Source organism: Balaenoptera physalus (assembly GCF_965194825.1).
Source record: "Balaenoptera physalus genome assembly, chromosome: 10".
Lineage (NCBI taxonomy): Eukaryota > Metazoa > Chordata > Mammalia > Artiodactyla > Balaenopteridae > Balaenoptera > Balaenoptera physalus.
The window spans coordinates 26,872,307-26,886,517 of NC_138889.1; the positions used below are offsets into that span (position 1 = coordinate 26,872,307).

At 39.3% G+C, this 14,211-nt stretch overlaps 1 protein-coding gene across 9 annotated transcripts in view; it reads right to left on the minus strand.

The window, feature by feature from the left end:
* Positions 1-14,211, minus strand: part of ELMOD1 (ELMO domain containing 1) — a 129,702-nt gene that overhangs the window by 43,817 nt on the left and 71,674 nt on the right. For 4 of the 9 annotated variants that reach the window (XM_082409514.1, XM_082409515.1, XM_082409513.1 and 1 more), the window contains 4 exons: positions 11,244-11,709; positions 2,764-2,909; positions 2,598-2,626; positions 1,656-1,753 (listed from right to left, as the gene is read on the minus strand). In XM_082409514.1, coding sequence (XP_082265640.1) covers positions 1,656-1,753; positions 2,598-2,626; positions 2,764-2,909; positions 11,244-11,263 — 293 coding nt within the window. In that variant the 5' untranslated portion in view covers positions 11,264-11,709. Of the gene's footprint in view, positions 1-1,655; positions 1,754-2,597; positions 2,627-2,763; positions 2,948-11,243; positions 13,453-14,211 lie in introns of those variants that run through there. The other 5 variants (XM_082409519.1, XM_082409518.1, XM_082409516.1 and 2 more) reach the window with 5 other exon arrangements.

A 14,211-nucleotide genomic window follows, 5' to 3' on the forward strand; every position in this document is an offset into this window, starting at 1 on the left:
AACTTAAATAAAATTGAATGTTCAATTAAAAAAAACTAAATCAGATATTTAGGCAAAAGGCACAGTGGTACTCGTCACCCAAAAAATCAACACAGGACTGAGAAGAGAGTTAATTTTGAGGGAAAGAAGGGAGTGGGAGAAATAAAAAAGAAGAAAACAAAAGACCCAATTCAATTTGACTGTAGTAATTCTTACCACCACTGTAAGTGGCACCTGAAAAATATGTATAAAACAAAGTAAGGTTAATAGTGGTAATGGCTTGATAAATTACAAGGTATTTCCCCCAGCCCTCTCTATCTCTTGATTTTTTTCCAGAAAATTATTCAATTAAAAAAAAAAATCACACTTTGTCAATGTCAACCTGGAAAAAAACCACACTAAAATCCATATTGAGCTTTAAAAAACATAATCTACTACCTATAAGTGTTTTTTTCTCCCTAAAGGAAATCAAAAGAATAGATGGTAAGGAAACACTTTTGAATGAAATATATAACTTTCATAAAAGAGACAGAAAAGATTTGCTATTAAATCTAACCCAATCTCTAAATATGATTATAGGTCTAATATATCTCTCATGCCTAATTGTAATCATAAATTTTTGGTTCAACTTAATTTAAAATGAATTTCATTCTTACCAGCTTCCCAGAGAAATAAAATATGTCAGAAGATTTCAAAAAGACATTTACTGTATAATTAAATCACATTTAATGGCTGAATAAAGAAAAGGCAGCTAATTAGCTGAAGTTTCTACAGAAGAATACTATGGAGACTACATGGATATAGAGTTTTGTGATGAGCCTCAATCAGCTAGTACTAGAATCCCTTCACGATACAGACCTATGCAAAGTGCACTCTGAATTCCCTTTGACTACAGCTTCTCATCTTTGGCAATTAAAAGCTTTCTTTAGTGATAACATCTGAAGTTCTTAAGTATGCACATCTAAAAGACAGTTTGTTACTTACCTAAACTTTATCTGAATATATCTGCAAACAGAATTTATTCTACCCAATATCCTTAGCCTAAAATTTTACAGAAAAATTCCTGTACACAATGGAAAATATAAAGCTAATTTTAAATGTCATGTACATCACCAAATGCATTTTAATACTTCCAAGATGAGATGACTAAATTACAAAGTTCTAAAGTCTTCATATAAAAACCATTTCTCTCTCCCACACATGCCTGTCTTCTTCACAAGCAGGTAGAAACTGTCTCCAAGATTATCAGCCTGTCATGAACTGAAGAAATATTCTTCATGGAGCAGAATCAGCTCAGGCACATTTACAATTTGAACATTTACTGTTAATGTAAAACACAGGCATCATATGGAGCGACTGTTGATGAATGGGCTCCCTTTATTTCACCTTCTGATATCAGAGGCATCCACCAGATTTCTTACATTCATTGCATCTCAGAAGCATAAGCATAAATCACAACAGAAGTACAAAGCTGCTGCTATTTACCAATATGAAAAAGGTATCTTTTTTCTTTATTTTTCATCTGAAAGTCACAACATGCAGATGATTATTTGGGTCAGGGAAGAGAGAGAGAAAGAGCGTGTGAGACCGTAGTTAGAGAGAGAGTATTTAGAAATACTAAATATGTGGCATGTGACTTCTGTTTTATATTTACAACATAATAAACATATTCTTACTGTGGATTTATGTCAGCGTTAATTTTTTTCAGTTCCATAATGTCTTCTATAGTTTTTTCAATAGCATCAGGATGAACACTCACTGAAGTCTGCAGTAGCTGGAAAACATGTTTTAATCAGTTGTTTTGTCATGAACACTGGTGTCTTAAGTGGGGTATATTTAAATAGGGGCCTCAAATATTTGTTTAAAGCTTCTATATGAAGATAAGAAACTAAACTAAAGGCAAAAATTGATGTAGTATTTGAATTCTAGTAAGTTTGATATTTTCACAGTGGAGGTAGTACAATTTTTCTGATTAAGGTAATTAACATAAAACAAAAATACGTAAGTTTTTTTTACCATCTTCATCTGTTTTAAACTACTTAACTAGAAATATTATATTTTCATTTTCTCACTCACCACACATGGCTTCCATTGTTAATGGGCATTATGTCTATGACTGTGTGAAGTACATGGGGTATATAGTCCTAAGGATGCCAAAATTAAATTAAATATTCAAGAATCTTGAGAAGCAGATTTTTCTTTCTTATGTGGATGCTTAACTATGTGCTATAAATGCTAGTATAGTGGCTTCTTTGATTTTCTTGGAAAATCTTGAGTATAAAGTTAAATGATTTGGATATTGATGAAATACCAGAGAGTTACCACTGATCTTATTTTCAAGGAATATTTATTTTATGATTTGGAAAGAGGCATAAAAAAGGATTAATTCATCAATGAAATAATATGTGCGTCATAAATCTGCCTAGAAATTCTTGAGTGGCTGCTCTCATGTAAAAAGCACAGTGGTTTGTGATGGGAAAACAATTCATTCTTCTCAGTTTGCATTAGTATTCGTAGCCAAAAGTATATTTTTGTTTCTTAAAATTTTTACTTTTTGATGATGGAGGTAAGTCTTCAATTGAAAAGTTGCTGAAAAATAGAGGAACAATTTTACTTACCTTACTTTTTGAATCCCTCAGTGATGTTTCTGGAAAAGAGATGATTTAAAAAGCCATTCAAAAATTATCTTTTACAAGTGGTTTACAATTACTATACTGAAAAATAACAGTGTATCCTCAATCCCAGAAAGCCTACATTTTGCTTACTGCTTTGTTTCGTGCTTACCGATTTTCATAGTTCTAGAAGCTCCAGGCTTGGTATTGTAACAGATCCGTTGCAGTTCACATCTTCCAGTCAGCTTTCTCATTACAAATTTCAGGCAACGCCACAAAAATTTACAGTAAAAATACAGGCACACCTGGATCAGCATTCTGTCAAAAACAAAAGATAGCACTCTTCCAATAGAACTCTGTAAGAGAATAGAAAGCAGACACCACCAGCAAGCAAACAAGCCCAGAAGAAAATCAACCATTAGACTTCTGGGTTTACAAGCATATTTGATTATTCTAACCCCATGTTATTTTATTTGAGGTAGCTACAAAGCCCATCATTGGGAGGGAAGCCCAAGGTCTGTAAGCACACACTTACTATGACTGCAAGCTCCAGAATGCCCTATTCTAGTAAATTTGACACACCAACAAATTGAGAGTGAAGCACAGGGATCCTTTCTTTTTCAAAGCAAATCAGTACCTCGAAAACAGAACCCTTGTGTTTTAGAAGCTGTCCCCCATAGACACAGGGAAAGGGCATGCTGTGGCATGTCCCATCTTCTGCCCCCACGAACAGCCTCTCAACCAGCCCCAATTCACTTCCAGCTTCTCCTTAGTGTCTTATTTTTGGCTTCTGTGTTATTTCTTCCCCTGCTCCCATTTTTTACCCCCTTCCCTCTGCTTTCCTTTCGGTACTGTTGTCCTCTTTGAGGACTTTGTTTTGTGGCCACCTATCTTCTCTGCTGACTAATCCCAGTATTTCTTGGATGTGCCAGAATGTCTCCACAACAGTTCGCTGAACAAGCATGTTGACCTTTGGTTCTTCAACATTCTCTGATTTAAACCTTCCAAAAACTCCACCTCTTGACAAGTTTGTTCTTGACTCCTGCTAAACAAAGTTTTCTTGATTGCACACCCTATCTCACTCCAATAATACCTTAACAAACTATAAAGTATATGGTCACCAATCATGCACTTATTTACAATGCTTCTGGCACATGTGAATTAGTGTTTTATGCCAACTTTTAGTTTTTAATATGTGAGTGTCTACTACTTCATGGGATTGCTCAGCATCTCAAAATGACTCAAGCTATAGAAGTAAAGAGGACTTATCATCCAGGAACTTATATTCAACCCATCTTCTCTGAATACTAGAGTTTTCCTAGAAGGCAGAATTATTTTCCTAGAAGGCAGAATTATTTATATTACTTCCTATTGGTGTCATTTCTAAAAGATATTTCTTTTTCTCATATGTTCACTAATTCCCCCCAGCTCTAACATAAGGTGATCCAGGGCCATTAAGATGAATTTGTGTAGTTAACTAATATCCTCAATGATGTGATTAATCCCTGAATTTGAACCAAAACCTTGATTGGGTTCCTTTGTTCAATTGCTCTGGCTCCAATATCTTGAACAGCCTGTGTTAAAAATAACAATTCCAACTGACTTATATAAAAGTATGGTCTATATCATATAAATGCACTGGGACAGAGACCTTCAAGATGGCAGAGGAGTAAGACGTGGAGATCACCTTCCTCCCCACAAATAGAGCAGGAAAACATCTACATGTGGAACAACTCCTACAGAACACCTACTGAATGCTGGCAGAAGATCTCAAACTTCCCAAAAGGCAAGAAACTCCCAACATACCTGGGTAGGGCAAAAGAAAAAAAGAAAAACAGAGACAAAGAATAGGGATGGGACCTGCACCTCTGGGAGGGAGCTGTGAAGGAGGAAAAGATTCCACACAGTAGGAAGACCCTTCACTGGTGGAGATGGGGAGGGGGGGAAGCTTCAGAGCCACAGAGGAGAGCACAGCAACAGGGGTGCAGTGGGCAAAGCAGAGAGATTCCTGCACAGAGGATCAGTGCTGACCAGCACTCACCAGCCTGAGAGGCTTGTCTGCTCAGCTGCCAGGGCGGGTGGGGGCTGGGAGCTGAGGCTCCAGCTTCGGAGGTCAGATCCCAGGGAGAGGACTGGGATTGGCTGTGTGAACACAGCCTGAAGAGGCCTAGTGCACCACACCTAGCCGGGAGGGAGTCTGGGAAAAAGTCTGGAACTGCCTAAGAGGCAAGAGACCATTGTTTCGGGTTGCATGAGGAGAGGGGATTCAGAGCACCACCTAAACAAGCTCCAGAAATGGGTGTGTGCCGTGGCTATCAGTGAGGACACAAGAGATGGGCATGAAACACTAAGGCTGCTGCTGCAGCCACCAAGAAGCCTGTGTGCAAGCACAGGTCACTATCCACATCTCCCCTTCTGAGAGCCAGTGCAGCCCACCACTGCCAGGGTCCTGTGATCCAGGAACAACTTCCCTGGGAGAACACACGGCGTGTCTCAAGCTGGTGCAACGTCACGCCGGCCACTGCCACCACAGGCTCACCCCACATTGTATACCCTTCCCTCCTCCCTGGCCTGCGTGAGCCAGAGCACCCTAATCAGCTGCTACTTTAACCCTGTCCTGCCTGAGCGAAGAACAGACGCCCTCAGGTGTCCTACACACAAAGGTCAAGCCAAATCCAAAGCTGAACCCCAGGAGTTGTGTGAACGAAGAGGAGAAAGGGAAATCTCTCCCAGCAGCCTCAGGAGCAGCAGATTAAATCTCCATAATCAATTTGATGTACCCTGTGTCTCTGGAATACCTGAGTAGACAATGAATCATCCCAAAATTGAGGTGGTGGACGTTGGGAGCAACTGTAGACTTGGAGTTTGCTTTCTGTATCTAATTTGTTTCTGGTTTTATGTTTATCTTAGTTTAGTATTTAGAGTTTATTATTATTGGTAGATCTGTTTATTGATTTGGTTGCTCTCTCCCCTTTTTCTTTTTAATATATATATATATATATATTTTCCTTTTTCTCTTTTTGTGTGTATGTGTATGCTTCTTTGTGTGATTTTGTGTGTATAGCTTTGCTTTTACCATTTGTTCTAGGGTTCTGTCTGTCTGTTTATTTTTTGTTTTTAAAAAATTTTTTTTTAGTATACTTTTTAGTGCTTGTTATTATTGGTGGATTTGTTTATTCGTTTGGTTGCTCTCTTACTTTTTAATTTTTTTATTTTTAGTATTTTTTATTTTAATAACTTTATTTTATTTTTTTCTTTCTTTTTTTGTTTCTCCCTTTTCTTCTGAGCTGTGTGGCTGACAGGTTCTTGGTGCTCCAGCCAGGTGTCAGGTCTGTGCCTCTGAGGTGGGAGACCCGAGTTCAGGACACTGGTCCACCAGAGACCTACCAGCTCCACGTAATATCAAACAGTGAAAGCTCTCCCAGAGATGTCCATCTCAACGCTAAGACCCAGCTCCACTCAACAACCAACAAACTACAGTGCTGGACACCCTATGCCTAACAATGAGCAGGACAGGAACACACCCCCACCCATTAACAGAGAGGCTGCCTAAAATATAATAAGGTCACAGACACCCCAAAACACACCATCAGATGCAGTCTTGCCCACCAGAAAGACAAGATCCAGCCTCATCCACCAGAACACAGGCACCAGTCCCCTCCACCAGGAAGCCTACACAAGCCACTGAACCAACTTTAGCCACTGGGGGCAGACACCAAAATCAATGGGAACTATGAACCTGCAGCCTGTGAAAAGGAGACCCCAAACACAGTAAGTTAAGCAAAATGAGAAGACAGAGAGACACACAGCAGATGAAAGAAAAAGGTAAAAACCCACCAGACCAAAAAAATGAAGAAGAAATAGGCAGTCTACCTGAAAAAGATTTCAGAGTAATGATAGTAAAGATATCCAAAATCTTGGAAATAGGATGGAGAAAATACAAGAAATGTTTAACAAAGACCTAGAAGAACTAAAGAGCAAACAAACAATGATGAACAACACAATAAATGGAATTAAAAATTCTCTAGAAGGAATCAATAGCAGAATAACTGAGGAGGAAGAACAGGTAAGTGATCTGGAAGATAAAATAGTGGAAATAACTACCACAGAGCAGAATAAAGAAAAAAGAATGAAAAGAATTGAGGACAGTCTCAGAGACCTCTGGGGCAACATTAAATGCACCAACATTAGAATTATAGGGGTCCCAGAAGAAGAAGAGATAAAGAAAGGGACTGAGAAAATATTTGAAGAGATTATAGTTGAAAACTTCCCTAATATGGGGAAGGAAATAGTCAGTCAAGTCCAGGAAGCACGGAGAGTCCCATACAGGATGAATCCAAGGAGAAACATGCTAAGACAGATATTAATCAAACTATCAAAAGTTAAATACAAAGAAAAAATATTAAAAGCAGCAAAGGAAAAACGACAAATAAATGGATTAAAGACCTAAATGTAAGACCAGACACTGTAAAACTCTTAGAGGAAAACATAGGCAGAACACTCTATGACATAAATCACAGCAAGATCCTTTTTGACCCACCTCCTACAGAAATGGAAATAAAAACAAATGGGACCTAATGAAACTTAAAAGCTTTTGCACAACAAAGGAAACCATAAACAAGACCAAAAGACAACCCTCAGAATGGGAGAAAATATTTGCAAATGAAGCAACTGACAAGGGATTAATCTCCAAAATTTACAAGCAGCTCATGCAGCTCAATATCAAAAAAACAAACAACCCAATCCAAAAATGGGCAGAAGACCTAAATAGACAATTCTCCAAAGAAGATATACAGATTGCCAACAAATACATGAAAGGATGGTCAACATCACTAATCATTAGAGAAATGCAAATCAAGACTACAATGAGGTATCACCTCACACCAGTCAGAATGGCCATCATCAAAAAATCTACAAACAATAAATGCTAGAGAGGGTGTGGAGAAAATTTACATTGTACTGTTGGTGGGAATATAAATTGATACAGCCACTATGGAGAACACTATGGAGGTTCCTTAAAAAAACTAGAAATAGAAATACCATATGACCCAGCAATCCCGCTACTGGGCATACACCCTGAGAAAACCATAATTCAAAAAGAGTCATGTACCACAGTGTTCACTACAGCTCTATTTACAATAGCCAGGACATGGAAGCAACCTAAGTGTCCATGTGGCACATATATACAATGGATTATTACTCAGCCATAAAAAGAAACAAAATTGTGTTACTTGTAGTGAGGTGGATGGACGTAGAGTCTGTCATACAGAGTGAAGTAAGTCAGAAAGAGAAAAAAAACACCATATGCTAACACATATATATGGAATCTTAAAAAAATGGTTCTGAAGAACCTAGGGGCAGGACAGGAATAAAGATGCAGATGTAGAGAATGGACTTGGGGACATGGGAGGAGGAAGGGTAAGCTGGGATGAAGTGAGAGAGTGGCATGGACTTATATACACTACCAAATGTAAAACAGATAGCTAGTGGGAAGCAGCCACATAGTGCAGAGAGATCAGCTTGGTGCTTTGTGTCCACCTAGAGGAGTGGGATAGGGAGAGTGGGAGGGAGATGCAAGAGGGAGGAGATATGGGGATATATGTATATGTATGGCTGATTCACTTTGTTATAAAGCAGCAACTAACACACTACTGTAAAGCAATTATACTCCAATAAAGATGTTAAAAAAAAAATAAAGATGTTTAAAAAAAATTTTTTAAATGCACAGGGAATGGAGGAAACATATAAGTAACTAAATTTCTACACTAAAATGTGGTAGAATCCTTTGTAGGCATTAGAATTGTATTCTGGAGTAATAACATAAAATGCCCATAATATGCTTATCAAATAGAAAAATGTTCAAAAAGAACATGTGTGGAATAATAAATTTTTTTCTTTAGTAAATAAAACAAAAAATTTAATGATGATATATAAACAAGGAGAAAAAGACTGGCAGGATATACAACAAAAAGATTAACAGTGGTTTTTCTGGGTAATGGAATTGTGAGTAATTTTAATTTTCTTTTCTGGTTAAGTATATTTTCTTTTTTTAATATGTATATATTATTTTATTTAAGAAGAAAGTTATAACTACAATTAAAATGTATAAAATGATCACCAAAAATCATTACAAAAGTACATATGAAGTTTCTATGTGAAATCATATTCTGCTGAAAGACAAAAAATGGATTTACTGTGTTGTGAAGTCTGAAATTCAACTATTTTAGTCAAATATGTTCTAAGATCTGTTAGGATTTAGATTATCAGCTTCCAAAAAAAAGTAACCCAGAAAATAATTAATGGAACATTTTAATTAGATGAGTGAGAAATTTTACAAAACCACAACATAGTCTCTTGGAAAAAGTTTTCCGTTCTTCCAACTATTGGATAGCTATGACAGAAGAAAAGACTGAGCAATATCCTTGTTAACTTGTTATCAGCCAAATGGTAATGATATTAATAACTGGTTGGCATTAATCCTATTACAAGTCAGGGGTAAATCTTTCCATGATATCTGCCCTTATGGTACCCATGTGCAAATTCCAGTAAAGTTTGCCCAGTATGTGGGCCAGCTTCTCAAATGAAGCCTCTTTTAAGTCTATGCATTAGGACTCCATAATAATCAGGTTCTTATAGTACTAAATCGTCCTAGAGAAAAAGGTTCTAATTACTGTTTAAGGAGTATTTTTGTATTCAGCCTACTTAGGGTACAAGCCAATTAAATTAAACTACAGGAAGTTTCCCCTATGCAACTTCTTCATCAGATCTATACAAAGATGTGGCTTGAGACCTAGAGGTGTCATTCTAGATGTCAGGAAGCATCCAGATGTAGGGTGACTTATAGCCCATCTAAAATTTCTCCCACTGGTCTCCTTGCATATGAGAAGAAAATGCCTGGGGAATTGTTTTGCATCAGGACAGTCTTATATAAAAGGAGAGAAAAGACATCATGTTCTATGCTTTTCTTTTTTCTTTTCTTCAGTTCCCCTGAGGGTATTCACACTGTCAAAGACAGGGAAACCCAGTGGAAATCCACAGTGAGGGGTTAGAGATGATGCATCATTTCTTAGGGCTCACTGCTCTGTGAGGTGTATCACAACCCTCTCACATAATCACAGAAACAATAACACAAATCATGAAAGAGAAATGCTCATTTCAATTGTGAACTGACATTTATACACTGCTTCCTTACCCTTTCATAATTTCTGGGCAAGTGTCCTGATAATGTTATTTATTATCCAGGATATATTTTGATTTTTTCCTTGTTTTTGTAATGGGCCAAAATATTTCATTAAAAACCAGCTTGTTATGCTAGGCACTGTACTTTCTTTCTATGCTATGTATTATATTTTTTCAAGCCAGATCATCAGATCAAACAATGCCTTGACAGATACAATTTATTTTGCACTTAGATCGTAAATGTAAGGCATGGTCAGAGATGGAAATACCAGCACTACCCCTTACTTTGGAAGCCTGATTTTGATGAGAGAACAAGTACCCAATTTGCTTTCTCATGAAAGGACCAGATCAGCAAAACCTCCATATAAGCATCTCAGGATGGCTGTTCTTCACCATCAAGTGCTACCAAGAGATCACTTCTTAAATGTTTGGACCTATTTAAGTGCCTCAATTTGTGGGAAAACTGCTTAAGGTCCAGAGAACAATCAAAATGATTAAATATTTGGGGAGAATGTTAAATTGGTTTGGCATGTTTACCCTTAAAGGAAGAAATTAAGAAATGAATCTTTAAAGCTTTAAAGCTAATCAGTAGTTGGTTTAGGAAAAAAGAAAGAAAGGAAGGAAGGAAGGGAAGGAGGGAGAAAGGGAGGAAAAGTGTGTCCCTTTCCAATCTGAGTTTAGGAATAGGAACTTTTGGATTTATAGTACTTTTCCTCCTTTTAATTTCCTTTATCTCCTTTATGTTTCTGACCACATGCCTGGAGTGAAGGCATCTCAGATGTACCTGTGTAGCAGATCCCATTTGCTTTCTTTAATCCTATCCTTCTGTTCCTATTCTTAGAAGAAGAATTACTGCCACACTCTCTCCACCATCTGAACCCTATGTTCAGAGGGTTTATAGCTGTGCTTGTTTTGTTTTTATCTCCTAGCCTGAATCATCAAACCAATAATCTTAGTTTTATTTAGAGGAATATTTTGCTTTTATTCATCATAACACTAGACTTAGTTTTCTTATTTCTGATGGAAGATTCGCAAATCACTATTGAAAAGATCTGCTACATTTTGTAGGAACAACAATCAAATTCTCAAGACTACAAGGAGAAAATACTGATCACCATCTCTTTTTTTTTTTACATGTGTGTTTTTTGTTCATTTGGTTGGTTTTGGGTTTTTTTTTTTTTTTTTTTTTTGCTGTGCTGCGTGGCTTGCTGGATCTTAGTTCCCCAAATCAGGGATTGAACCAGGGCCCTCCACAGTGAAAGTGTGGAGTCCTAACCACTGGACCACCAAGGAATCCCCACCATCTCCTATTTTAAATAACTACATGCATAGACGGCAGTTTTTTTGTGTTTGTTTCTGTTTTTTCAATCATAGCTTTTTGATTGTGTTCCAAAAGGAGCCACTGTAGTTTCCAAAGATGAATGCCTTGCTTGAGCACTGGAAGAATCTGATTTAATAAAAAGAGCTACTTACACACGTTCTATTTCCAACATTTTCTGTTACTGCCATTTACTGATATGCTGCAGAGTGAAGTTTATGCTGAGTTCACAGCAGTGTCCTTCCATAAGGCAATTATGATCACTTTTATCATTTAACATTCATCCTCTAGCCGGCGCAAGAATAGCCACCCAATATAAATAAATTATTCAAAATGAATCATATTTCTGCTACCAAATAAAAGTGAGCTCCTGTCTTGTGCTTCTTTGTTAGAGGAATCCATTCAGCAGGGATGAGGCCTCTGAAACAGGAGATGCACCTAGGACCATGTAGTCTCCTGCCTCTGGGGTGAGGGGGTGTGGGTACTTGTAGTACAACACTACTCCATCATCTTAAATTTGTGACTCTGACATCTTCTTTTGGAATAGTAAGAGAAAAGTGGCTTATTTTGAACAGTTTCAATGAATTTGCTAATGAAAGTTAATTCTTGCTTGAAGAAATCCTGTAATAAACAAGAAGTACACTATTGGTGAGGAAGGATACATACAAAATAATCACAATTCTTGGATCAAATCAACTTTCCTAAACAGAACACTTTTCATCTAAACGGCCATAAAGAACAGCAGACTGCTCAATGTTTCCAGCATTTCATGTACTTTCTAAAATGACATTTTAAAAAATTTTAGCTGCTCTATTGAAGTTCCTAATTTGGGGCACTGGCAGTCAATTGGAAATTAACTTGTCAACAGGTATTTGGCCTAGTAAATGGGCCCCTCTAAATAGTGAACATCCTACTAGGAAAAGAGGCCACAGAGGACTCGATACATGAACTGGAAATGTGAAATCATACAAAGAAACCATTTGTGGGCCTCTAGAAAAACAAGATTATTTCCCCACATTGAGCAGTGATGAGGCAGTGTGGAGCCCCTGGTCTTTATTCTTTTTTTTTTTTGGTCGCGTGGCATGTGGGATCTTAGTTCCCCGACCAGGGATCGAATCCACGCCTCCTGCAGTGGAAGCACGGAGTCCCAACAGCTGGATCACTTAGGAAGTCCCCCCTTTTCCATCATTCTTTATCTGAAGAGATCATGCTGCTTTTCAAAGGTAGTGCGTATAAATCTATCATGGATAGATATTATTCCAAATTCTATTGCTATAGTAAAGGGCACTATTTTTAATTCCAGGGAAATTTCATATGAGGGATTAGAGAGCAATAGCTGACTGTGGTACAACTAAAATAATAAATAAATTAATGGTTTATCCTTTTCCTTTCAAAGAATAGGAGACAAGTTTCTCTTAAATTACTAATGACATCACTATTCAAATAAAAATTTAATGATTAAATACATACACTTTCCAAGATTTATTTTTAAAATTCAGGTTTTTTTCTACTTGGATAATACATTAACTTATTTATAAGGGAAGCAGCAAACACATTATGCTTTGACATTTAAGAAGCATTTAGACAGGGGCAATGACCAAGATGGTAGAGTAGGAAGACCCTGAGCTCACCTCCTCCCACAGCACACCAAAATTACAACTCTTTACAGAGCAACAACTGATAAGAAAGACCAGACGACTAGCAGAAAAAATCTTCTACAACTAAAGATATAAAGAAGGAACCACAGCAAGACGGGTAGGAGGGGCGGAGATGAGGTATAGTCAAGACTCCTGGGCAGGCGACCCACAAATGACAGAATAATCACAATTGCAGAGGTTCTCCCCAAGGAGCAAAGGGTCCAAGCACAGCATCAGGCTCCCCAGTCCAGGGGACCTGCACTGGGAAGATGAGCCTCCAGAAGGTTTAGGTTTGAAGACCAGTCGGGAGACTCAGAGTGTTGTGGGAAATAGAGACTTCACTCTTAAAGGGTGCACACAAAATCTCACACACTCTGGGAACCAGGGCAGAAACAGTTATTTGAAAGGAGCCTAGGTCAGACCCACCTGCCAGTCTTGGAGAGCCTCCTGGATAGGCAGGAGGCAACTAGAGCTCAACCTGGGGACACAGACACTGGCAGCAACAATTTCGGGGAGCGTGTTCTACCACAGGGACATTTGTGCTGACAAGTGCCATTTTGGAATCCTCCCTGGAGCTTATTAGCTCTGAGACCTGGCCCCACACACAGGTCTGTCAGCACCAGTACTGGGATGCCTCAGGCCAAGCAACTAGCTGGGCAGGAACACAGTCCCACCTACCAACAGGACTACTGCCTTAAGACCCCCTAAGCCCACAGGCACCCTGAGATATGGCCCTGTCCACCAGAGGGCCCAGGACCTGGTCTCATACACCAGGGCACCGGCACGAGCCCTGGGACCCCAGGGTCTCAGCTCTACCCACCAGCAGGCCGACACCAGCTCTAGGACCACGGGTCCTGCAGCCTGAGACCCCAGGACCTGGCCTCAGCCACCCGAGGGCAGGCACCAGCCCTGGGATCCCCTGGGCCCTGGCCCCACCCACCAGTGGGTGGATACCACTCTCAGGACCACCACAGTCCCCCCACAGCCTGCCATGTCAGAACCCAGCTGACCCACAAACAGGCCAACAACAGTTCTGGGACACCTTGGGCTCCTTAGCCAGCCACTCCAGGATCTAGCCCCACTCACCAGTGGGCCTATAATAGCTTTGGGATACCCCAGATCCTATAGCCAGCTGTGTCAGGAACCAGCCTCACCCAGTAGCATGGAGATACCACCCCAGGACCACCCCAGGCCCCAGATTTCCCCACCAGCGGGTCAACACCAGCTCCAGGACCCCCAGGGCTGTGTAGCCAGAGAACCCAGGACCTGGCTCTGTCTACCTCAGTCTGACACCAGTTCTGAGACACCTTGGACCCCTCAGCCAGCTATCCTGGGATCCAGCCCCACTCACCAATGGGCTGAAAGCATTTGGGGACACTCCAGGACATTCAGTGAGATGCATCATGAACTGACTCTGCCCACCAGCAAGCCAACACTCGATCCAAGACCCCCAGCCCCACAAACACTGGATCCCAGGTCCACCCAC